The sequence below is a fragment of the Drosophila virilis genome, chromosome 4, assembly GCF_030788295.1.
Source record: "Drosophila virilis strain 15010-1051.87 chromosome 4, Dvir_AGI_RSII-ME, whole genome shotgun sequence".
Classification (NCBI taxonomy): domain Eukaryota; kingdom Metazoa; phylum Arthropoda; class Insecta; order Diptera; family Drosophilidae; genus Drosophila; species Drosophila virilis.
In genome coordinates this window covers 4,059,208-4,084,298 of record NC_091546.1, presented here as the reverse complement: position 1 = coordinate 4,084,298, position 25,091 = coordinate 4,059,208, and the positions used below count along the sequence as shown (strand labels likewise).

Below are 25,091 nucleotides of genomic sequence, written 5' to 3'. Positions count from 1 at the left end.
TACGTACATACATACATACATACATACATACATATATACATACATACATACACACATACATACATACATACATACATACATACATACATACATACATACATACATACATACATACATACATACATACACACATACATACATACATACATACATACATACATACATACATACATACATACATACATACATACATACATACATACATACACACATACACACGTACATACGTACATATACACAAAAACCACAAAAAAAAATACACAAAAACCACAAAAAAAAATACACAAAAAAAAAAATAAACAAAAAAAAACAAAAAAAAATACCAAAAAAAAAACAAAAAATACCAAAAATACCAAAAAATACCAAAAAAACACCAAAAAAAAACACCAAAAAAAAACACCAAAAAAAAAAACACCAAAAAAAAAAAACACCAAAAAAAAAAGCACCACACTACTAGCTAAGCATGAAAACTGCAGAGCCTACTTGAACTTTTGAGAATCGAGGAGTAGAGCACTTGGCAGAATTCGTTTTATTTAAATTTGCAGCAGAGCGCCAAACGAGCTTGCTCTGCATTTGATATTAGAAAACAAACACGTATGCATACATATGTACACAAATGCATACATACATGCATGCATACACTTACACACATACGCCCACACACATACACACATACATACATACACACACACGCATACAAACGCACACACACAAAGATAGATATTTCGGCACCTATATAAATAACCATAACTCGGCCAAATCTCATCCGATTTTCACGAAGTTTAGCTTTTTGTTCATGGTTTGGCCTCTTCTTCAATTTGGCAAGAAGAAATAGGAAGCATAAGACACACGTTTTTTTTCATTTTGCAATAACATGTACATAAAACATTTATTTCAATCAATTGTTTTGTAGTGGATTTTTTCACTTTTCCATCTAACATATTGAATATTTTTTTTAATATACGCTCAAAAAGACACTCAGATTTACATATAATTATGTATATATATATATATATATATATATATAGTCACAATTTGGACATATCGTATAATGCTTAGGGGCTAAAAAAGGCTATTAATGAACAAAAAACTCTCGAGATGTACACGGCATATAAATAGTTATAGATTTAAATTTACACATATATATATATATATAGATTTAGATAGAGAATGTGGGCGTGAAGGACATTTAGATGATGTACATATATAAATATAACTTTGCTATATATATTTTTAATTTGGGGCATACATATTACAGCTTGCATAGATCATGTCGTAGTAAGTATAATAAATATTATTACATTTAGTGGGCATTTTTGCATTTGATATTTGCTTTTGTACTAAAATTAAGCGTATTACATTAAACTATTTAATTTGATTTGCTTTTCTTTTTTTTTTTTCAATAAAATATTGCACAATTTTGGAGGAGTTAAAAAAAAAAAAAGAATAAACAACAACGTGTACTCGAAAGTTTTTCCTCTTTATATCATATAATTATTATAGTTTTATATAAATAACATTTGCTTAGTGTTTGGTTTTTTTTGTTTTTGTTTTTAATTGTTTTTGGTCCTTTGGAATGTGTGTATGTTTCGCTAGAGATTTGTTGTTCTATTTAGTCTAATTTGCAAGTTAACTATATATATCCGATCTGTTCTAGTCTTATATAAGCCATAGCATATCGAAATAGCAGCTGCATTGCGAATTCTATTAACAAATCATTTGGTTTATCTACAGTTCCGGATCGCTTTCTATATACTATATATAATATATAGTAAATATTTGTAAACGATTCTCTGTGAAAAACAAGGCCATTTAAGAGTCTTCCAGACATGAATACATCAATATATATTATTTAAATATATACGTACGTCTATATATTTATATTTGTTTATATTTTCAACAATTCCCAACTTAACATAAATTGCACTAAAGCAAAAACAAAGTCTTGAACTAAGCACAGAACTAACTGAACCAATTGCTACTCTAACAATCTAAATCTAACAGTTTTTCGTTCTATATATATATTGTATACCTCTTCTTCTTCTTCTTGTTGATTTTTTTTTTTTTTTTTGTTTAATTTTATATTTTTGGTCTAGGCTGCATTTTGGTGGCCTTCATTGAACAAAGGCAGTTGGCGAAAATCTTAACTTAAATCGAAGGCAACTATTTCAAAACGATGATAAACTAAGTAAGAATGCGAGAGTCAAGGCAAGCCGACTGCTAGATGCTCTGCTTGGCTGCAGTGTGTGTGTGTGTGTGTCAATATTTGACTGAGGCCTGGTCTAAAAATATTCGCATTACATTTTGTATATTTAAGAAACATCGAAAGCTTATGGAAAATATAAAGCTTAAGCTAGAAGAAGCACAAATAAATGACAGCGCATCAAGCTCGCTCTGAACCTAACCGAATAGGGTATACAGCTGGGAAACGGGGCGTATTGCTGCTTAGCTGTTTTTTTTCGGTCTTTTTAAAACCACATGGCCATCAACTTGAAATAAAAAAAGAAAAAAAAGGGCTGTACCTGGTCATAATTACACACAATTTGTGTGTCAACACGCAAGGAACAGACCCCCCCCCCCACACACACACGTTCGTATACGCGAGTATACTACTAACCATGGGGTATATATATATATCATATATGTGTATATCTCTTCCGATATCTCTGGCTGTAGCTGTACCTGTATATCTCTCGCTATCTGCTGTTTGACCTTTGACGAGCGGCACTTTAAACTTAACCGCACCGACTAAAATGCTGATACACTTAGCTGATAAAAACATAATAATAAAACAAAAAAAAAAAAAAAACAGATATATAAATTTTGTGTTCTCTCTGTCTCGCTCGCTCTCATACAAATTTATAAGTATATATAGATAAGTATTAATATATGGCTGAAATGACATATGCGCTCGATTTTAAAACCTAATTGCACGCGAGCTTCACCAACACACACACGCACACGCACACAAGCACATCTACACACACACGTAAACATATGTAGCTAATTGCGTATACGCCAGGTGTACGCCCCCGCCCTCTGCCCGGTACTAAGCTGCACGAGATTCGAATTTGTAATGTTTGTAATTTTAAAATTAATTTAAAAACACGTTAATTGCATGTCAAAATATTGCACAATTAGCTAAAGTATTTTTATATATAATTATATATAAACTATATGCTTAACATTTAAATATAGGGTGACAAATATGGGCAAGTCCTGGCTAGATTCCAGTGTGAACATAAAACAAATCAATTAAAAGTGTCAACTTATGTATCTGAAAGGATCCGCAAAATTATGTGTAACAAAGCTCAGGTAAACTATTAAGGAAAAGCATTGAACATTAAATTAAATGAAATTAATCAGAGTAGATATTGTAATGTGAAACAAAAACAATTTATCAATAATCAATCATTATTTATAAGAAATTAATCAAGGTAAGAAAACTTTCATTCATCAGCAGCAAGTTCTGATGCCTTCGCGGCTTTAACTTGTTGAGAATTATAAGCGGCGAGCAATGAAACATTAGAGTAAAGCAAGCAAAGCGTGCAAAACACATGTTCACAACAAATCAGAAATTAATTAAATTGCTTTTCCTTCTCTAAATTTTTGTTCAACTCGATTCAATGGCAAAGTCAGCAGATTATATTATATCGGATATATCTTCAATTAGTTAAAGAGAGAGTCTGTTAGGCTAAAGAGCTCAATAAAATCAATTGTATTACGAAACTAACTAATTTAGGCTTAAACAAAAGCAAATTGGCTTTGCTCTCTTGACGAAATAAATGGAAATTACGAGATCCAAAGCTGTTAGGGTATACAAACTTCGGCTTGCCTTAGTCAATTCCTTTTTTCATATGATTATATTAATGCCTGGCGCTGGATGTGCCCATATTTGCATTGAGAAATTATGTTTTTGCTATGCTTTCATATATGTATATATACAATATAAATAAGCGAAAGACTATTCAAATAAGTTATATATATAGCATATATATAGGGTATATGCACGCTTATATATAGGGTATATGCGCTCATATTTATAGGGTATATGCATATTAAAAAATGACAAAAAATTTGATTTTACATAAACAAGTCTTTTGAGATTCTCGAAATGTGTGTGTGTGTGTGTGTGAGGGGATGTGTAAGGGTGTGTGTGTGTGGTAGTGAAGGTGTGTGCGGGTGTGTGTGTGTGTGGATAATTTGAATTCAAATTTCTAATCCATTAGGCACGCCAAGTTGATTTTTCATGCGAGAACGACAAGTCCGACGACTTTGTCGTCAAATCCCGTTTCCAGTGGTCCGGAGGATGAGGGGGATTTCGGGTGTGTGTGTATGTGTGTGTGCTTGTGTGTGTTGCAGCTATCTTTGGTTAACAGCGCGTCTTCCTGGACCTCGCCAGGCGTCGCCTTCTGTACTTCTTGAGCACGCGCTGGGCATGGTAGAAGCGACTGATATTGTTCTGGACATATTTGGCGTGGAGATACTTGAGGAACTGTCGGCGCTCGAATCTCTTGTAGTTGTCCGGCACCACCTCCTCGTGGTGGATGAACTGCGGCTCCGGCTCCGGCTCGGCCAGCAGCTCGATCAGCTGCAGCGTATTGACTTGCTCCTGCTCCTGTTCCGGCTGAGCCTGCTGCTCCGGCTGCAGTTCGTCCGCTACCACGCCCAATATGTTCTCGTTCATGTCGCATTGCACCACGTACAGATCGCTGCTGTTGTTGTCGAAAATCTCGGCGAGATTAATGAGCAGCACATCCTGTCCATTGGCTTCAGAGGCGGCGACAGAGGCGCCTTCCAGCTGCTTGGCCACAATTTCGGTTTCATCTTCCGTTTCGTCCGCATCGGAGGTGACGCCTATTTGCTGATACATCTCGGCCAGCGCCTCCTCGACGCTCAGCTCGCGCGTAACCGGCGGCGTCGCCTCCATGGACACACCCGGTTCACTTATGACTAAGTCGCTAACTTTTAAGGAACTATTTAAGGCAATTTTACTAAGGTCACTTAGCTTTGGTACGTTGTTGGACCGCTCCTGCTCCCGCTGCGGCTGCTGCTCCTCCTCGAGGTCGTCATCGCTCTCCAGAATTTGCTTGAGCTTGGCTATGTCATTGTTGGAGACTTGCGCCTGGCTGTCGCAGCTGCTGCTGGGCAACAGCGCCGGCTCCGGCTCCGGCGTCGGTTTGGGCAGCGACAACTCCTTCTCCAGCGCGGCCATCTCATTGAAGTCGCTCTCTTCGCCGGAGCGGCTGCCACCGCTGCTGCTGCTGCTCGTGCTGGAGCTGGACGAGGAGCTGCTCGAACTGGCAGACGAGGACGAAGAGGAGGAGGAGGACGAAGAGGACGAGGAGGAGGCGGAGGAGACGGATGCGATAGCGGCTGAGTTCAAGCGGGTGACTTCTTGTGGCACTTCTTGCGGGGTCACTTGCTCCGTGCTCTGATGCAGCCAACGCTGTACTTCCAGCTGCTTGTCCACATTCCGTTCCACCTCCGTTTCCGTGTCCGCATGCAGCTTGGCCTTCGGCGACAGATGCGTATTCTCGACATCGTCAAAGCCCTTGAAGCTGCCCACGGACTGCAGGGTATGATTCGAGTCGCAGCCATTTTGCTGCTCCTCCAAGACCTGTGGCTGCTCGCGCAAGGCATAGCCACGCTTGATGACCGTCTCCCGATCCGAAACGGCGGTTTCCGTGCCGCCTAAGCTCTTCAGGCTGCGTGGACTCCGCCTGGCATATTGCCGCTTGATCAGCGGCAGGCGATGCTCCGCCGTGCGCAGCGCCAGCTGTCGCCGCATCCGCTGCCCGCGCTGCTCCCGCATTCGGCTCAGGGCGTATTTGCGCCGGAGCAGCTTCAGCGTGCGAAAATAGAAGCGATGCTTGATCTTGGGACTCTCGAACTCGAGTATCTTCAGCATTTTGATGCGATTGCGACGACGTCGCGCTACCCTTTGGCGACTGGCCCGGGCCGAGGCCTTCGGCGAGAGCGAGATCGGAGCAGCTGCCGGGGCGGACTCCACAGGAGCTAACTCAGCCGTTGGCTCCGTCCGCTCCGTTGGCTCCGTTGTCCGGCGCTTGCGCTTGTAGAACTTGTGGCGATACTCGCTGTCGTCCTGGGCATTGTTTGGCTCCTCCACCTCGCTGTCGCTGCCGCCGATCTTGTGTATGAACGTCTCGTACTCCTTCTCAAACGTGGAGCCGTTCGAGTTGCTGTTGCTCTGATCAAACTCAATGGCGGGCGGTTCCAGCAGCGGGCTGGCCAGCGGCAGCTCCAGGCTCGGCTCCTCCGGCGCCACAACCGGATCTCGGAGTATCTCGGCCAGGGCATCCGTGTCGGCCGGCTGCGATTCGCTGGCCTCAATGCCGCACTTCTTCAAGCGTAGCTCGTCCAGTTCCTTTTCCACATCGAAGCTGCCAAAGGAGTCCTCCACCTGGCCCACGCTAGACTTCTCATGATGATGATCGATAATGATGTCCGGCAGATTCATGCTGGGGCAATCATTGACCTGCGTGGCCACCGGACCCGCTGGCGGCAGCGTCTCGTACATAAAGCCGGACGCCGTGGCAAGTGTCGGAGCCGGAGCTGGAGCAGCTGCGACGGGCGCAACCACAGCAATTGCCGTTGTTTGCTGTAGCTCCGCTTCAAGTCGGACCGGCGCCGGCGGCAACTCCTCCTCGTCATCGTTCCAGCTGGACAGAAAGTCACGTATATTGGAGCTATTCGAGCTGGGCGGCGACTCCGACTTGTGCTGCTGCGGCAACTGCGGCTGCGGCGCATAGTGTGTCGCGGCGGAGTTTGCGTGCAGATCGTAGCCCACATAGCTGTCCACGGGCGTCTCCAGATAGCAGTTGTTGCTGGGATTTGCCCGCTTCCGATAGGCATACTCTAGCGAGCCGGCGGCGGCGGCGGGGGCAAAGGGCGGCGTTCGATGCGTTTGCTGGCCGTAGCCGCTGTCCAGACTGCCGAGATCATTGTAGTAGGCGGTGCTTACGTTCGCCTCCAAGCCCATGCTCACGCCCATGCCCACGCCCACGCCCATGGCCACGCCCACGCCCAGCTGCGGCACATAGCCGCGACTATTATTGCTGGGCGTAACAGGATTGGGCGCGCCGCCATTGCCGCCCGGCTGTGCATAGCCATAGCCCAGCGGGTCGTAGCTGCCGTAGAGATCAGTCGGATGCTTGAGCTTGTGACTGCCGCTCACCTGGCTGGGATACTGTGGCGGAGGCGGCTGTGCTCCATAGCCATTGCGCGGATAATAACAGCTCTGCTGCGGATACGACTGCGTGCAGCAGCTCTGCCTGGAACTGGGTGGTGGCGCCTGTTCCACCGGATTTGCTGGCCACATGCCGCGTGCGCCATAGTTCAGGTTCGCCTGATACGGATTGCTGCCCATTGCCGCCGGCACCGCCGATGATGACGTCTGAGCCGTTGGATACTTCTCATATTTGTAGTACAAATCGCTGCCTGTTCCATGATGATAGGCGCCTCCATTCCCATTACCATTGCCGTTGCCCGCGGCGCGACAATTGGCCGCATTGTAGTCGACATTCCAGCTGGACTTGCGATACGCGGACTCCGCCGACTGCAGCTCCGGCGGACTGTAGAGCGGCGGTGCGGGCGCACCGAAGCTCAGTCCAGCTCCGTTCGGCGAGTAGAGGGACATGGCATATTTGTCGTAGTAGGCGCCGCCGGCTACCTGTGCCGGGACGCCAGGTGTGCCAGGTGCGTTCGGACTGGCATAGACCGCAGCCGGCGGCATATTACCATACCGACTGCTCGGCTTGATGGCGGCATAGTTGGGCTCGAGCGGCGGCAGCAATTGTTGTTGCTGTTGTTGTTGCGGCGGCAATTGTTGCTGTTGCAGTTGCAATTGTTGCTGTTGCAATTGTTGCTGCTGCAATTGTTGCTGCTGTTGTGGCAGCAACTGTTGCTGCTGCTGGCTTGGCTTTTGCTGTTGCATGGCCATACTCTGATATTGCACCTGGTGCTGTTGCTGCACCTGCTGTTGCACCTGCTGCTGCTGCACCTGTTGCTGCTGCACCTGCTGCTGCTGTGGCATCTTGTACTTGTAGGCCTCGTACGCATAGCTGCTCGGCATGGACATGGCCATGCCCAGCGCTTGGGGTTGTGCATAGAAGGGCGTGGCTGCCGCCTGTGGCTTGCTGCTCCCCATCATGTTAACCCCGACCCCGCCACCGCTCCCGCTCCCGCCCACGACACCGCTGTTGTTATTGTATTTGGGCGCCAGCTTCTCGTAGCTTCTCGTATAGTTGCTGGCCGCATTGTAATTGTAGGCACTATAGTTGTACGCATCCAGACTGCCATAATTATAGTTCTGATGATAAAAGTGCGTTTGCTGCTGTTGCTGCTGCTGCTGCTGCTGCTGCTGCTGTCGCTGATGATGGGCATCTAGGCTGGTCAGGGCTTCGCTGTAGAAGGGCGCCACCGTTGCGATGGTGGCCATTGGCGTTGCCGTGCCCTCATAATGGCCGCCTCCGGTGCCTATTGGCGTTGTGGGCGTGGTTGTGGCACTGCCATAACCACTGCTGGCGCTGCTGCTGCTGCCAGGGCCAGAGTTGCCGCCGCCGCCGCCCCCCACAGCAATGGCCATGGCGGCCGAGTCCATGTTGCCAGCTGCAAATGCAAAAAGTCGAGCCACATAAGTCAAGTGCGAAGGCACATAAATAAAAGCTGGAAAATGTAGGAGTGCTCCCGTAGGGTGTACACGACTAGCAGATGCCCCAAGGTCAAGCAGCCCTCACAAATATTCGTTTGCCTTCCCTTTCACCCTTCCATCTCTTTATTCCTTCTATTTCCTTCTGTTCTTTTTCGTTTTTTCTGAAAAATTAAACATTCTGTAAAGTTCCCTTGCTCTTGAGACCTGGAATGGAAGCTTTTGTTTGCTCTTCTTTAATGGTATATATGTATATGAACAGAAGATTCCAGGACTATAAAACTGGAAAAAAGGTAAGCAAAAATTGTAATTCACTTTATCATAAGTTGCTCCTGGTCGTACATCATATATATTTTTTTAATATGGATGTCGCTTAAGAATCGCTTTCTATATAGATCATAAAACATTCTAATTTCTGTTGGGATCTAATCTCTTTTTATGCATGACTGAAACATAGTTAACACGAAAACGAAAGTTGACAATTTACGCGGCTATATAAAGGTACATGTGTGTGTGTGTGTGTGTCTATAAGCTTGTGCGTGTGTGTGTGTGTGCAAGTAATGCTTTGTTTACAGTGAACCCCCCACCCCCACCCCTATACACATTCCCCACCCCCGCTTGCCAACACACACACAGAGAGACAAACACATGTGCGCTGCACTACAGGAAAAAGCAATTATTCCATGGCATTTAAATGAAAAATGGAAAAGCCCCAAGCCACCCTCCAGCCCCAACCCCAACCCTTATTGGGGTTGTTGATGTTTTTGTTGTTGTTCTTGTTTTTGTTGTTGTTGTTGCTGGCGACTTTAATGGTCATAAATGTCGCATTTCGCGGCACGACGAGCCACGCGCAGGTCCTCTTTCAAGTGTGTCAATGGGGTTGATGTCTAAATGCTGGCTAGCTGGATGGGGAATAACCGCCTCCGCCCGTTGCTCTGCCCCCTCTCTTTAGAACCAACCCGTTCTGGCCAGCAGAAAATGAAAAAACGAACTCGCTTCAACTTTGTGAAATGCGATTGTTCATTAAATATTAACGATTGTTGCCACCCAGCGCAGAGCAAACATGGCCAACGCACAATGGCATATGCGGGGCACAAAAAACGAAAGAATTACACTTTGTTTATATTTTTGAAAAGTTTCTCTTTTCAAGTCTTACAACATTTACTTTAAGTCGGAGTTCCTGACAAACAAACAGCAGAATACTTATCTTATTGGAAGCCGATAACAAAAGAAATGTAGCATATGCAATTTTTAGGAATTCTTTAAATTATCTTAAAAGCACTTGGCTAAGTTAACTTCTTCTTTGTTAAGCAAGTTTGATGTACTTTGCATTTCATTAAGAAAGCTGCTTTTGAATATTTTTTTCAACCTTTCGCTTAACAGTTTTTATTTGAACATATTTAGCTAGCATATGTTAGCATACAGCTGTTATCTTAACAGCAATTGGCAATGTTAAGAGCTTTATTTATTTTGACGAAAGGAGTCTTAAAAAATGCTAAGTTAACAGCTGTTATCTTAAAACCAATTGGCGATGTTGCTTTCTTTTTGCTATTTTACAGTTTTTGTATAACCAGCTGTTGCCATAACAGAACCAGGTAATGTTAATTATTTGTATTTTGCGGAAAAAACGAATTCTATCGAAATTTTTGTTTTTTAACAGAGACCGATTATATTTCAGCCACAGTGCAGCAGCGCAAAGGGACAGTGGGTCGACGACAGCACGTCTGGAGTACACGGTTGGGCGTGACGCCGGACGACGCTCAATGTCAACGCCCACAACAAAGTGTGCCACACACACACACACACAAACGCACACTCACACACACGTACTTCAAAGCAAAAATATTAATTGTGGCGACCACGCCCCCAGCTAGACAGCCTTGCATATGAAATGTACTGCGTTAAGGTTTTCCCACTGACACGAAATCCGACGGCGACGCCGCCGCTGACCACCTGTGACTAGCAGGCGTAGCAGGCAGCGGTCAGCGAAAGCGCAAGTTGCAGCAGCACGCATACGCCCCGTGCTCCTCCGCTGGCAATTGTCATGATAAATGCACGACGGCGCAGCTCCACTAAAGTACACGGAATTCATTATGTTAATTCACTTTCGTTTGTTCGCGAATACACGTCTGTTATGATATGTGGAAGGCTGGTTGGCTTTGTGGGGGCCGATCGCATACCCTGCACTAATCACCTAATGAGCAGGAACATCGATGGGCTTTTAGTCTAATTGAGCGTATCGAATTGGCTAAATCATCATCATTATGTTTATCGATAAGTGAGATCGAAAATCGAAATTACAGTGAAAAAAGAGGAAAACAAACAAAACGAAATACTCTGCGATATGAGAAATGCGAAATATAATATTCTGAGCTCCGCACTCAATTTTCTCAATTTCAATTAACAAATCCTGAGAACAAAGCTTTTAATTTTAACTCGAGTAGCCACGAATTTTATGTATGGTATATATATTATATAACTCGTAGATGCTAAAAACTTTTAAGCCCGAATTGCTTTACATGAATAGAAAAAATAGCCTACGACCTATCGCGCTTAAGGCAGCTATATCATATACCAATTCGATCAAATTCGTTAGCTATAAAATGAAAGATACTTGATATATATACTATATTCAAGAAGCTACATGCAAAATTTGTTGACTCTAGCTTTTATAACTTACGAGATTTGCTCAAAAAACAGGTTTTCGATATCGATTTTGTTCGATTACTCGGAAACGATGCAAATTATCGGTTATCGGAAATGAACTAGTACTACGCGGGCACTAGGCGGAGCTACATTCCAAATTTCTTGACTCTAGCGCTTATGGGTTCTGAGATTTCTGAGACGGACGGACAGACAGATAGTTCAAGAATATATATTTGTTATGGAGTCGGATATGCCTGCTTCTGCTTGTTACATACATTTAACCTTTTAACCCATTTTTAATGGATTCGGGGTACAAAAAATGTGTCTACCAAATTTCGGCGGGATAGAATCACAAAGAGCTTATTTTACATAGGTCACATGGAGCTGACCACAGCTCGAAATCCAAAACAGAACCCTAAGAAACGTGTTATTTTTTAATTTGGAGACGTCAAATGTTAGAGTTTTAACCGGAAGTTTGAAAACGAAAAGGGAATTTCCACATTCGATTTCAACACCCATACATATGTATGTAACGGCAACCAGGCCAGATGTTGGGTTCAATTGGGTAACACCATAAACGACGTGTTGAATAAAACAACAAAACTGCACAACAAACAACAAAATTTATGCATAAATCGACTGCGACTTCAGAATCGACTCAATTATGCTGCCATATGTTGATGTCCAAGGAGACAGAGTAAGAAAAAAAAACGCGCGCAACAGCCTCACACACGGCACACAGACACACACGCACACAGATGCACAGCAAGAGGTTGAGAGCGAGAGAGAGAGAGAGAGAAGAATAGCTCGTTGCACATTACTGTTGTTTATGGGCACGTGCTCGTTGCCTGACCGCGCTCGATAGTGTAGTATAGTTACGGGCTGAGAAACGGGCAGCGCTGCGTATGCGTAATTTTAATTAAATATTCCCGAAACTAAAAACAAAAACAACGCAAGTCTATTTAAACTTTGCGATGCGTGCGCGCGTGAAACTTTTTCATCTGTTGCCGCGGCGTAAGAGACGCAACGGAATGTGAATGCCGCTACGGCTGGCGTCGACGCAGATGCTGACGCTAGCTGTGACGCTGGCGCCGCTGTCGACGCGGGCGACGCATACAAACAGAGCGGAAAGTCCTGCTTAAAGCAGGGCGGGTTGAAACTAAACGGGACACTGCCACATGACAAGCCATTCACTGTTTGTGTGTGTGTGTGTGTGTGTGTGTGTGTGTGTGTGTGTGTGTGTGTGTGTTTGTGTGTGAGAGAGTGAATGAGTGAGCGCTTTTTTTTTCTTGTGTGTGTGTGTGTGTGTGTGTGCGTTGTTGTTGTGCTTGGGAAAACAAGTGGTTGCCGTGGTGAGAAAACAAGGCGCACACAACTTAAGCGCCGGCTGGCTAGCCCAAGAGGTTTAGGGTGTGGGAAATGGACTATGGGCAGGAATAGCTGGTACCTGACGTCTCTGCACATTTGACAGCTAGCAGCGCCGGCGGAAATGAAAGGCAGGCATGTACACACACACACACACACGCTCGTAAGCAAACATGACAGTTGCATGGCAGCACTGTGGAACGACTAATGGATAAACAACTAAAATTAAAGTTCAATAATTATAAGTTAATGCAAAATCGATTGCAAGATATCGATATCAAGTGCTGTTATCGATTCACAGCGAAGGCGTGCTTAACAACAACAACAACAAATAGGGTACAGCTGGAAGGTTGTTTAACATTAACATTAAACATTACATTTTGCAAGATCATAGCCAAAAAAAAAAAAATGCAAGTCGTGATTTCTTTTAATTTCGCACCACTGTGCGTCGCCCCCAATGCAGTACACGCTCCCATTAACGGCTGGTGACTCTGCCTAACGGTACGATGCTGAAGCGTGACAAACAAGCGACAGGCGAACGGCGAACGGCGCAACTGTTAACTGCAACAACAAACAACTAGAGACAGACAAGCAGACAAACAAATAGGCAAATAAAATACAAATTAAGAAAAATGTGCAGCAAATGATTTGCGCCGCTGGCGTTGACAGTCCAGGTGAAAATAGGACCAAACGTGGCCACAAAGCAAATTAAAAAACAAAAAGGTAAATTGAACAACGCAGCGACAGCGACTAATTGATACAAAAACAAAGCCAAAAACTGTTTTGCGGTTGCGTTGCAAAAAGGGAATTGACAAAAACAAAAACACACACAAGCACACACACACACACACACACACACACACCAAATAGGCGACAAACAGCAGGAAAATAACAACAACGGCATCCATAAAAGCAGCGCAATCAAATGATAATAAAAAAGCCGCGATTACAGTGACAGCAACAGCAACAGCAACAACAATAACAGTAACAACAACAGCAACAGCAGCAGCAAAGTTGGCAGCGCCGTCGCACTCACACACACATGCACACACATTTGTTGATTATGCATGCGTGAGTGAGTCTCGCGTCGCTCAAAGGTGAAACGAGAATAGAGAACGAAGAAGCAGCAGAAAGCAGCCGCAGCGACAGCGGCGTCGGCGCCGAAGCCACAGAAGAAGCAATAGCAGTTCAAATGCAAAACAAATTTCAAAAATCGAACAAAACGTACAAAAAAAAAGAAAAACAGAAGAAAAAAAAAACAACAAAATGCTGAAAAGCACAAGGCAAAAGACACAGTTGCCACGAGCGGAAGTGAGGGGTGAGGAGAGCCACCATAAATATTGATTGAAAATCAATAGGTTGCGTCCTCCCCACCGTCAGTCAGTCTATCTGTCTGTTTGTCTATTTGTCAATTGTAGTTGTGAATTGAAGCCCTATGCGCACTTCCAGTCCAAGTTCCAGCCCACCGGCACAGTTACATACATACAAACATATGTATTTATGCCTATATACATGTGTACACACTGCTACACAGCTGTATTTCTATTTACATGCATATACATATGTACGTACATATGTGTGTATGTGTGTGCGTGCTGGCAGCGCTGACAAGCTCGGCTTGATAATTTAAACACGTACACTACCCCTGCCAGGCAGAGGCACTTACACACATATACAGCTACATACATATAGAGCAAAACAGACGGAAAAGCACAACAAAAGCAACAACAACAAAAATGTCAACACACTTTTGCTGTTGCCGCTGCCATTGTTGTTGCTTGTCGTTGCCTTTGTATGCGTATGTGTGATGGTAAGGGGGGGCATTTTGGGTTATAGGCTGTAATCAACATTGTCGCTGTCGCTATTGGGGCGCAAAAAATGCCAAAAGAACAGAATAAGTAGAGCACCCCAAGTCTGCGTCGACTGCGACGCTGGCAGCATAAGCCAAACTCGCACACAGAGGACAGAGGGAAAGAGCGGCGCACGAGGCGGAGACAGAGAGAGTGAATGTGCAAGAGAACGCAGGGGGATTGGGGCAGCATGAAGCCAGCGTATGCACTGAAGCAGCAAATAAACCACGTATTCACACACACATAGAAGAGAGCTCAGCATTCATAAAGCACACACACACATGCACACACACTTAACATTACATTCACATACATACATATATACGAACCTCAACAGTTTTTCGACATTTTGTTGCTATTTTCGCTGTCGCAGTCGCTGCCTCTGTCGCTGCGGCGGTCGCTGCTGATGCTCACTTAAACGTTAAACGTTCTGCCGTTAGTTGGTTGTTATTGTTGTGTGTGTTTGTTTTGTATCTGCCGTTTCGCTTGATTATATTGTTGTTGTGCGCTTGTGTGTGCACTATTAGTTGTGATATAATTTGATAATATTCTTGTTGTTATTGTTGCTTTGACTTTTTATTTATTGCATTCAATTATCATTTTTGTACGCACTACACATGCAAACGCGCGACGTCAACGTCGACAGCGACGCGGCTGCCCCACTGCTGCTGCTGCTTGGCACAAATTTTTATTTGCCAAGGTAACTGATAATACACTCTATTTTGTTGTTGTTGTTGTTGTTGTGGTTGTTGTTTTGTAAAAAGATACGTTTATGGAACAATTTTTGTGTAATTTGGTGGCCTCAGCTGGTGTCGACGACGCTTTTTGCACGAATTCAAGTTAGAGATACAGATACACGTACACAAAACGCGACTTTGAATGCAGCCGGCATTGACAGCGTTTCCAATTATTATTATTATTGCTGTTGTTGGATTGGGGCTGGGGCAAGCGGGCGGGCGGGCGGTCAGAAGACACTGGCCGAACGCTGTACAGGTGGCAGCGGCGTGGCGAATTGAAATAGCAGCGCGTAAATTGTAGAGAACTAAATATAAACGACACACACACTATATATATGTATGTACATATGTAGGTACGAGGAACGTAGACGTAGTAAATATAAAAGTTAATAACAACGCAAAGAAATAAACACACACACACACACGAACGAGCCGCCGAACGAGCAACGAGCAAACGGACGTGCGCTCTGTCTGAATGTCGAGATACGAATGAGCAACGGTAAAAAACGGTGAGCCGGAGCAGAAGCACGCGCCAAAACGAAAGCTAGTAAAAGTTTAGAGCGCGCGAACGTTCTCTGTGTTGTTGTTCGTGTTTGTGTTATGTCTGTGTGCTGTGTGCGAGAGAACTTCATACAGGTGGTTTAGTCAGTTAATTGTTCGTACAGCCATGGTGTACAGTAGACTGAGTTGGTGCTAATTGAATATGTCGTTCTGTATTTACAGTTAATACAACACGTGAGCGCCAGCTCATAATTAGCTGGTTTATGTTTATTCTTCTCAAGCCCAAGTTTACGCGCCAGAAATAGCTGTTGGCCATTAGGCTGCCAGACTGTCAAAAATAAATTGTATGGTAAACACAAGCGTAGCGATGCCACATAGTGCCAGCAAACTAGTGCAATATGTAAACACAAGCGCAGCGTTGCCACGTACCGATAGAAAATTAATAAATCGATATACGCTATCGATAGCAGATGTGAAAATCAAGCGAAAAATTGCGAACGCGAGTGCGTAAATTTGATTAAAAATCTCAATAAAGTTGTTTAAACAAAGCTTAATTGTTAAATTGAAACATGGCTGAAGAGTGGCAAAGCCAAAACTTTCGGCAGAATGTCATCTCGAAAATGTGAGTAGTCTTTTTTTCAAGATAATATTGTGTTCTTAATGAGGCTTTCCTATGTGTCGCAGCCACGACATGTTGCCGCAAAATGGGCCGGAGCCCAATAAAAACGCCAGCATGATGGAAAATCATATTTTTCGCAAGTCACACACAAAGGATGAGTATCTGGGACTGGTAGCCAAATTGTTTATGCACTACAAGGACGCGTCCCAGCGCAAATCTCAGCCACAACAACAAAGGCAACAACAACAACAACAGCAGCAGCAGCTGCAACAACAACAGCAGCAGCAGCCTGCCCCGTCGAACGCGGAAATGGGACAGCAGAATATAATGCAGGATCCGTTGAATGCGCTGCAAAACCTGGCTAGTCAGGGCAATCGTAATCCACAACTGATGCCAATGGGCGGCGCGCCGGGCCCAAACCAAATGGCCGGTCCCGGTGGACCGGGTACTGCCTCCAATTTGCTGCAAACACTGAACCAGCAGCGACCCGGCCAACAGCAAATGCAGCCCATGCCCAATATACGTGGCCAATTGCCAATGGGCGCCGGCGCCGGGGGACAACAAATGGTACAAGTACAACAAATGGCTGGCGGCAATGGACCTGGCGGTGGTGCTGGTGGCATGCAGCTCAATGCTATGGGACCCGCTGTTTCGCAGGGCCAGGGCCAGATTGTGGGCAATGCCGGCGGCATGCCCAATCAAATGGTGGGCCCGGGACCCAATAGTGGACCAACTGGCGGTGCAGCCGGCGGCATGCCCAACCAAATGTCGCCCATGGTGGTGAGTAGTGTGTCAGCATATTGCAAAAATTGTATACTTATTCATAAATTATCTATTAGATGGGCATGGGCAATCCGATGATGCGCATGAACCAGGGCATGCAGGGCATGCCGTCCAATATGCAGCAGCAGCAACAGCATAATGTTGTGGGCGGACCGGCCGGACAGCAACAGGTGGGCGGACCCGGCGGCTTGCCACCCAACGCAGTGCAACAGGGCGGCGGCGCTATGAATCCCATGGCCGGCATGAATGTCAATATGCCGCCCAATATGCAGCAAAAGCCAAATATGGGCATGGGCCAGGCGGGGCAAATGTTTGCGGGCAATCGCGGCGGTGTTGTTGGCGGCCAGCAGCAGCAGCCGCAGCAGCCTTTTATGCGATCCAGTCCCTCGCCAGCTGATGCTCAGCAATTGCAGCAGCAGCAACAGCTGCAGCAATTACAGCAACAACAACAGCAGCAGCAGCAACAGCAGCAACAACAGCAACAACAACAACAACAACAGCAGCAACAACAACAACAACAGCAATTAGTGGGCAACCAGACGCCCACACAGCAGCCGCCTACACCACAGATGCCCACACCACAAATGATACCCAGTCCGGCCTTGGTGCCGCAATCGAGTCCACAAATGATGATGCAGAACACGCAACGCAACATACGGCAGCAATCGCCGAGCGCATCGATAAATACGCCCGGTCAAGTGACAGGCAACAGTCCATTTAATCCGCAAGAAGAGGCGCTTTATAGAGAGAAATACAAGCAGCTGACCAAATACATTGAGCCGCTTAAGCGCATGCTGGGCAAGATCAGCAACGATGGCACCAGTCAGTCACAACAATTTGTCGGAAATTATGTATTCTAATTTGTATTTGCGTTTGCAGATGTGGAAAAGATGACCAAGATGAGCAAATTGCTGGAGATTCTATGCAATCCCACGCAGCGTGTGCAGCTTGATACGCTGCTCAAGTGTGAGAAGGCGCTGGAGAAGATGGATCTGGTCTCCTACTCGGGTCAGCAGTTTGGTGTAAGTCAATTTCGCTCCCCGGCAAACCGTTCTCTACATTTTAATACTCCAACAGAAATCGTCGAATCCTCTGCTGGAGGTCATAAATACAACGCTGCAGAGCCCATTGGCAAATCACACGCTGCATCGCACCTTCCGGCCAAGCTTGGAGCTGCTCTTTGGCACAGATATATGCGCACCAGTGCCCACAAAGAAGCCGCGCCTTGAGGAGAAGACCACGCCATTTGAGCAGGATGTGCCGCATGTGCTACAGGGCGAAATTGCACGGCTCGATACCAAGTTTAAGGTCAAACTGGACACGACCGCACAAAACAATAACAAGACAATACGTTTGATATGCTGCTTGGATGACAAGCGTTTGCCCAGCGTGCCGCCGGTGAGTGTTAGCGTGCCGGAGGAGTATCCATGGCAATCGCCCGATTGCTCGCTCACCGAACAGGAATATTCGGCCACGCCGTTTCTGCAAACTGTGCAACAGGCATTGATAGCGCGCATGTCCAAGCTGCCAAAGAACTATTCACTCTCGCATCTGTTGGACACCTGGGAAATGGCAGTGCGTCAGGCCTGTTCGCCCCAATCCAAGCCACGGGCCATGTGCGAGCTAAGCACGCTCTTGGGTATATAAATTGCAGCCCTCACGTATCCAAAGATCATTTGCCTCAGCTATATATAGGAATAACAATGCAGAGATCTCTTCGGGCTGTTCTACACTATGTTTCTATAAGATTTGCTATAGTTGTGAGAGGCATTAGAAGTTTATAATGCTCTTCTGGAAATTAAGTGGTAACTACTCTGATCCCATAAAGTATATATATATAAATTCTTAATCCGAGTCAACAGCCTACTCGGTCAATTTTTCGACGTATCAATTTCCCACTCGAATATAATCTACAATATGAATATTCTGGTTTTATAGAGACCCATATTTTTACGATTCGTCTCTAAATTGTTGCCAATTTAATTCACTTTCTACCTGATATTATTCCCTTATGTTAAAATAATTAAATATCCATAAAACCAATTATGTAAAGTATAACCATTAATTATAATAATAATTAACCACAGTGTTAAACGAAAATCGATTCTTATCGATATCTTGAAAAATGAAAATTTAACAGAAAAGCTGCTCCGGAATTTTATTGAAGCTTTTCAGCCACTGATTGAGACAATAACCCGCTCTCAACGATTCATTAACAAGAGCGTCGAATTTATTGATAATCTCGACAAATATTTAACTAGTTCAGTTTCCGACCAATTGGACAGTTATCTACAAAGGATTATCTACGACCTCTCCGATCTCTATACCAACAGTCTTGAGCACATTTGCCAGCATCTAATAGACCCGATCGTAAGTAGCCAAGCCTCATCCATTTCTATCTCATATCCATTAATATCTGATCAATTGCAGAATGCATTCTGGGTGGGCGTGCTGCTTAGCGCCCTGTTGCTCCTTCCGATCCTGTATGTGGCCCATCGACTGATCTGCCTCTATAGGGTATATCCAGTGTATGTGGCCAAAATCCTATATCTGGAGCGAGAAGGTTACCCGTAAGTAGTCTCATTCGATTACAAACTACGACTGACCGTAACGATCTGATAATCTTCCTCAGCTGTCCGACCTGCTCAGGTCTTCCATATAGGCCCAATCCGATCATCATCTGCGGCGGAGGCCAACAAGATGGCGGCGAGTGCCCGTGCATTGACACTACAATCAAAATATCTGGGTTGGGTGCAACACCCGGCGGCGCCTACAAACGTAAGCGTGAGTAAGTAAGCATTAAATTTTATATTAAATCTTAATATAAGACTGTTTGCCTAGTTTTTTCCAAATCAGAAATGTTGTATAAATAGCTATAGAAAGAGGCAATCAATTTTAAATGATACTTGACATTGATTTAGACGGCCTACTAAAAGTTAATTAAGAGACATGATATTTTAAAAAATCGGACAATAGGCACCGAAGAAGGGCAGAGCAAGCTTCCGTTTTCACCCGGACGCGTGGATTCTATGAAATTGGGGAAAGACTTTTTTTAAAGTTTATTAAATGTTTTTTAAACAAATGGGTTTGATCAAGGCTTTTCAGATTTAAGTGTCAAATTGTTGGAATGCTTTTGGTAGTGGAACGTGGTGCTCATTTTATTTCTTGAAATGAAATTGTATGGTTCAGATTGCGTATTTGTATTTATTTATTTTATTTTTTTTTAATTATAATACATCGAGTTTTGATGCAAACAGAAACCGTATGAAAAATCTTTGTTGTTAAATTTTATATTTTTACATGGTGTCAGAGAGCACGAAACTCTGCCAAGATGAGGACAGTCAACTGGTTGATCCAATGTCTGGTCGCATGCACTTCTATGGCATTCCTGGCCTGTGCCGAGGATGTGATATGGCGCGAGGGCTATCAGGGACATGGCACCGTTCACGAGCAAATCGGCCAGCCCCATGTGCCCGACCCTATGTTCAGCGAGTACGTGACGAAGCCAAGGTATAGAAACGTGACCAAACTGAACCGTATGACCTTGGGTCCGGTCTACATTATAGCAAATGGGCTTCTTCACCTTTTTTATAAACCCGGCAAAGTGCAATTAAGTGGTGGGTATATATTGATATATGCATACAGCTGGAACATCTAATTGATTTCCCTATTCTGTAGATTATATTACGATTTCGAACGGCAGCACCTTAACCATAGAGCGCAAGATGAAAGCGAACGAGTGGAAGGATCTGCTTGCCGCCAACAAGCTGCTAATATTATGGTTACTGTTCTTCCTGTTGCTCATGTTGGTCATACCGATCCTTGGGTTAGTCAAATAGTTGTCCATTTGCAGAGAGTAGAATCTAATTGAATCCAATTACAGTATATTGTATTGTTCCTTTTGCTGGTGTCGCTGCAAACGAGGCTGTCCGCCGTGCACATCGCAACGAGATGCCAAGCTGCGTGTGGTGCTCAGTGTAATCATGGTAATCCTGCTCATTGGATTGATGTAAGTCTGATATGTCGGTGTCGGTAGTGGGATACGTTTCTTAATCGTCGCCAGTGCACACAGAATTGGGACCCTCATTGCGTTCCTTGCCAATAAACAGATCTGTCGAGGGATGCGCTCTGCCAAGGAGAAACTGAAGTCCTCCGGCGAGGATACCTGCACATTTCTCAGAGATATCTCCGATCACATAGACCATTTGGTCATCACCAATTATCATGAGCTGAAGGAGCACCTCGTCGAACAGGCAACTGGTATGCAAATAATTTCATCTATGCAGAGCATCTTGTGGCCCCGTAAAATATATGTAACAGATTTACCTGCCATATCATAAGATCTATGCCTCTGCATATTGTATTCTACGTTCTTTCTTTATTCATTTTGTTCATATAATGCGATCCCCGCAGATGCGTATAAACATCTATTTTTGGATCTGGCTGATACTTCCGATGGGAATGCGTTGGTCGATTTGGAGCGAATATTGCAAAACATGCGAGCGGCGCGAGCAAGAATGAAGTCGAATATATGGAACGTGGATAGACTTATGTTCCTTGTCGCCAATTTCCGGGATGGTAAGTAAATAATTCATATACTCAATCTATATATACTATATAGCTATTTTTTCGACTGAGTGTCTGTCTGATTAACTGACTGATTGACTTACTGATTGACTTACTGATTGACATGCTGATTGACTGACTGAGTGTCTGACTGATTGACTCACTGATTGACTGATTGATTGACTTACTAATTGACCGACTGAGTGTTAAACTGACTGACTGACTGAGTGTCTGATGGTATGTCTGACTGATTGTTTGACTGACCGAGTGACTGATTATCTGACTGAGTGACTGATTGTCTGATGGTATGTGTGACTGACTGACTGAGCGAGTGTCTGACTAATAGTCTGACTGACTGAGTATCTGATCGACTTTCTAAAAGTTGAAGATTGACTGATTGATGGAACCGACGACGTAGTAAATCAAGAAAGTGAATTTCTTCAAAATAGTGTGGAATCTAATCTATCTATTGTCTATTTAATCTAGCCATGCGTTACTACTATCGTGAAACGTATCGCGGATTTATCATTTTATGCCAAAAGCCACAGTGCGATGAGAAAATGCTGTCTTTTGGCTTTCAAACTTTTGCCACCAAATGTATGCATTTGGATGGGGTAAGCACTTCAGATCAATTATAAAATATTGAAAATATAATTTGTTGTTTTTGTTTTTAGTTGCCCAACTCAACCAAGTTTTGGCATGCAATGGATGAATCAGTTAAACTTAACTTAGACAATATACCGAGGCTAGGTATAAAGCGCCTATGGGAAATTGGTGAAAATTTAAAAAAAATTATGGATCCAACTATTCCGCCTCTTATTGCAAAATTAGATCGATGTGGTGACCTACTCATACAGCAAAGGGATGAATTAAAGAGAATTATTGGCGAGATGCTACAGAATGCTCACGATAAAACGATAAATTCTGAAAAATCATTAGATAACATTCTAACCAACTTTGGTCGCGATCGCACTGCTATCAATATTATTGTCTGCTTCACCTTAATGCTGGTAAGTCCTTGAATATCATAAAGAACATGACAGTCCCATTGACCCCTTTGCCAACGACAAATATCATTTCAGTGTTGCCACCCTTTCGTGTACACATGTGGCAGCATCGAAAGATGTTTGTTAACAAGACACAAATAAGAATTACCCCACCCTCGAAATCGGTTATTATCGAGATAATATTGTGCTAACATTGTCTGTTCAGGACGGGTTATTTTTCACGAGCTCGCGAAAAAAAATATATATGTATTGTGAATACAACTGTTAAGATTACCATAAGTTTTATTGATATATCGATAACGAAATAAGCGATGAATGTATCGATATATGGATAATAATCGAATTGTGCAAGCATCGGTACTATTGGCTACGACTTTTTACCGTTTTAACTGCGCGAACGTGTTGTGTGTTGATTTCGTGATGAATATATTACCTGGTCATTTCAGATAGTTTTGATGTTGATAATTGGCCTAGTATGGGGCATGTGTGTGCGTGCAAACAACGTGGGATCTGGTGCCATGCTAGTGTAAGTAATTGATTGCCAGGCTGCCTTGGCGCTTGGCGCTTGGTCCACAAGTTGAGAGACATTGTTATTTGAAGCATTTGAAAAAACTTACAGATCCGTTCTGCTGATATTTTGCGTGTTCTCGTTTATAACGATCGTTGGGCTATTTTATTTTATGCTTGGATTTCTCACATACAATGCTGCCTGTCGGTCGGATATTACCACAACGAACAGCTTCATGGATTCCGGGATCAAAGTACCCGATGCCAATAATATGCCGGACAGAGATGCGATGAACACGACAACGACAATTTCATATAATGTGTTCGAGTGCAATAGGAATGGAACCATTTTCGATTTGTTGAAAGAAAAGGGCCTATACGATGTCCAGAAATTGAAGGGCCTCCTGCAAATAGACGAGGGAGAAACAGACTTTAAATGGCATTCATTTAAAGGCGATTTGTCAAAGGTGGCGCTGATAACTTCCAGAGAGATGCGTTTGCTTTATAAAGTCCTGGGGCCATTGTTTTTTTATCGTAGCAATTTATACACGGATGTTATGTGTCTGCCATTGACGAGCACTCCTTTACAGGAAATGGACGATAAGGTGGTTACAACGGGTTATAGCTTAATTTACAACTTTTTTAAGGGCCGGGCTGACCTATCAAGAATGTGGATGAGCTCTTGTAGCTATTTCACACTCAGTCGTGATATTCAACCATTTAAGGAAGTAGAAGCTGAAGTTCCAAAATATATTGAAAAAATCAAGAGCAACTTGGAGGTGATCGATAAACTTATAATGACCGAAAACGTTGATTTTAATGAAACCTTTCAGCCAATGATTGAGGCAATAATGCGCTCCCAAGAATTCATAAACAACAAGGGCGTCGAATTTATTGAACATCTAGGTAAAAATTTAACTGGTTCAATTTCCGACCAATTGGACAGTTATATAAAAATGATTATCTACGAGCTCACTCTTCACGTTGGTCCCTGTAAGCACCTCTCCGATCTCTATACCAACAGTCTTGAACACATTTGCCAGCATCTAATTGACCCGATCGTAAGTAGCCAAGCTTCATCCATTTCTATCTCATATTCATTAATATCTGATCAATTGCAGAATGCATTCTGGGTGGGCGTGCTGCTAAGCGCCCTATTGCTCCTCCCGATCCTGTATGTGGCCCATCGACTGATCTGCCTCTATAGGGTATATCCAGTGTATGTGGCCAAAATCCTATATCTGGAGCGAGAAGGTTACCCGTAAGTAGTCTCATTCGATTACAAACTACGACTGACCGTAACGATCTGATAATCTTCCTCAGCTGTCCGACCTGCTCAGGCCTTCCATATAGGCCCAATCCGATCATCATCTGCGGCGGAGGCCAACAAGATGGCGGCGAGTGCCCGTGCATTGACACTCCAATCCAAATATCTGGGTTGGGTGCAACACCCGGCAACGCCTACAAGAGTAAACGAGAGTAGGTTCGTATTGACAACACAATTTAAATTATTGTTAAATATACGAATTTTTGTTACAAACTGTGGCAAATTTAAATGTTTAAGTTAGGTATTTACGCTCATGGCCTAGTATCAGCTACAGGTGTTTATTCATTTTGTGGCAGGTATGAATGCGCATGCCTAAATACCTGCTTAATATTTCTAAGTTAAACCAAATCGATATTATGGAAATGAGATAGATATTCGGATTAACAAAAATGAAAAGCTCTTTCTGCGCATAGATATATAAAAGCCAGTATTTCTCGTTCGTATTGTTTCACAGAGAGTTAAGTGAATCTCGCAATTACAGAGTTATATATCAGATCAACTATATATATTCC

General features: G+C 43.9%; 3 protein-coding genes across 6 annotated transcripts; 2 read left to right on the top strand and 1 right to left on the bottom strand.

The window, feature by feature from the left end:
- Positions 1–2,054: 2,054 nt before the first annotated feature.
- LOC6627776 (uncharacterized) lies at positions 2,055–15,985 on the bottom strand. Its single transcript, XM_032438339.2, has 2 exons — positions 14,862–15,985; positions 2,055–8,631 (listed from the first exon to the last, which is right to left on the bottom strand). The coding sequence occupies exon 2, from the start codon at positions 8,621–8,623 to the stop codon at positions 4,373–4,375; it is 4,251 nt and encodes a 1,416-aa protein (XP_032294230.1). The 5' UTR covers positions 8,624–8,631; positions 14,862–15,985; the 3' UTR covers positions 2,055–4,372.
- Positions 15,986–16,226: 241 nt separating this feature from the next.
- Positions 16,227–19,272, top strand: MED15 (mediator complex subunit 15). The gene is made up of 5 exons (XM_032438345.2): positions 16,227–16,392; positions 16,455–17,169; positions 17,229–17,994; positions 18,052–18,194; positions 18,250–19,272. The coding sequence occupies exons 1-5, from the start codon at positions 16,340–16,342 to the stop codon at positions 18,817–18,819; spliced, it is 2,247 nt and encodes a 748-aa protein (XP_032294236.1). The 5' UTR covers positions 16,227–16,339; the 3' UTR covers positions 18,820–19,272.
- Positions 19,273–19,602: 330 nt separating this feature from the next.
- LOC26531600 (prominin-like protein) lies at positions 19,603–24,792 on the top strand. Of its 4 annotated transcripts, XM_032438342.2 has the most exons (14): positions 19,603–19,742; positions 19,805–19,956; positions 20,483–20,789; positions 20,851–20,998; positions 21,056–21,181; positions 21,245–21,432; positions 21,586–21,750; positions 22,225–22,352; positions 22,413–22,748; positions 23,192–23,271; positions 23,365–24,031; positions 24,086–24,313; positions 24,374–24,513; positions 24,576–24,792. In XM_032438342.2, the coding sequence occupies exons 1-14, from the start codon at positions 19,703–19,705 to the stop codon at positions 24,733–24,735; spliced, it is 2,865 nt and encodes a 954-aa protein (XP_032294233.1). In that variant the 5' UTR covers positions 19,603–19,702; the 3' UTR covers positions 24,736–24,792. The 4 variants fall into 4 exon arrangements, with proteins under 4 accessions (XP_032294233.1, XP_070065526.1, XP_015028960.2 ...); XM_070209425.1 differs by having other exon boundaries at positions 23,365–24,313; XM_032438343.2 differs by lacking the exon at positions 19,603–19,742 and having other exon boundaries at positions 19,830–19,960; positions 23,365–24,313.
- The last annotated feature ends 299 nt before the right edge of the window (positions 24,793–25,091 follow it).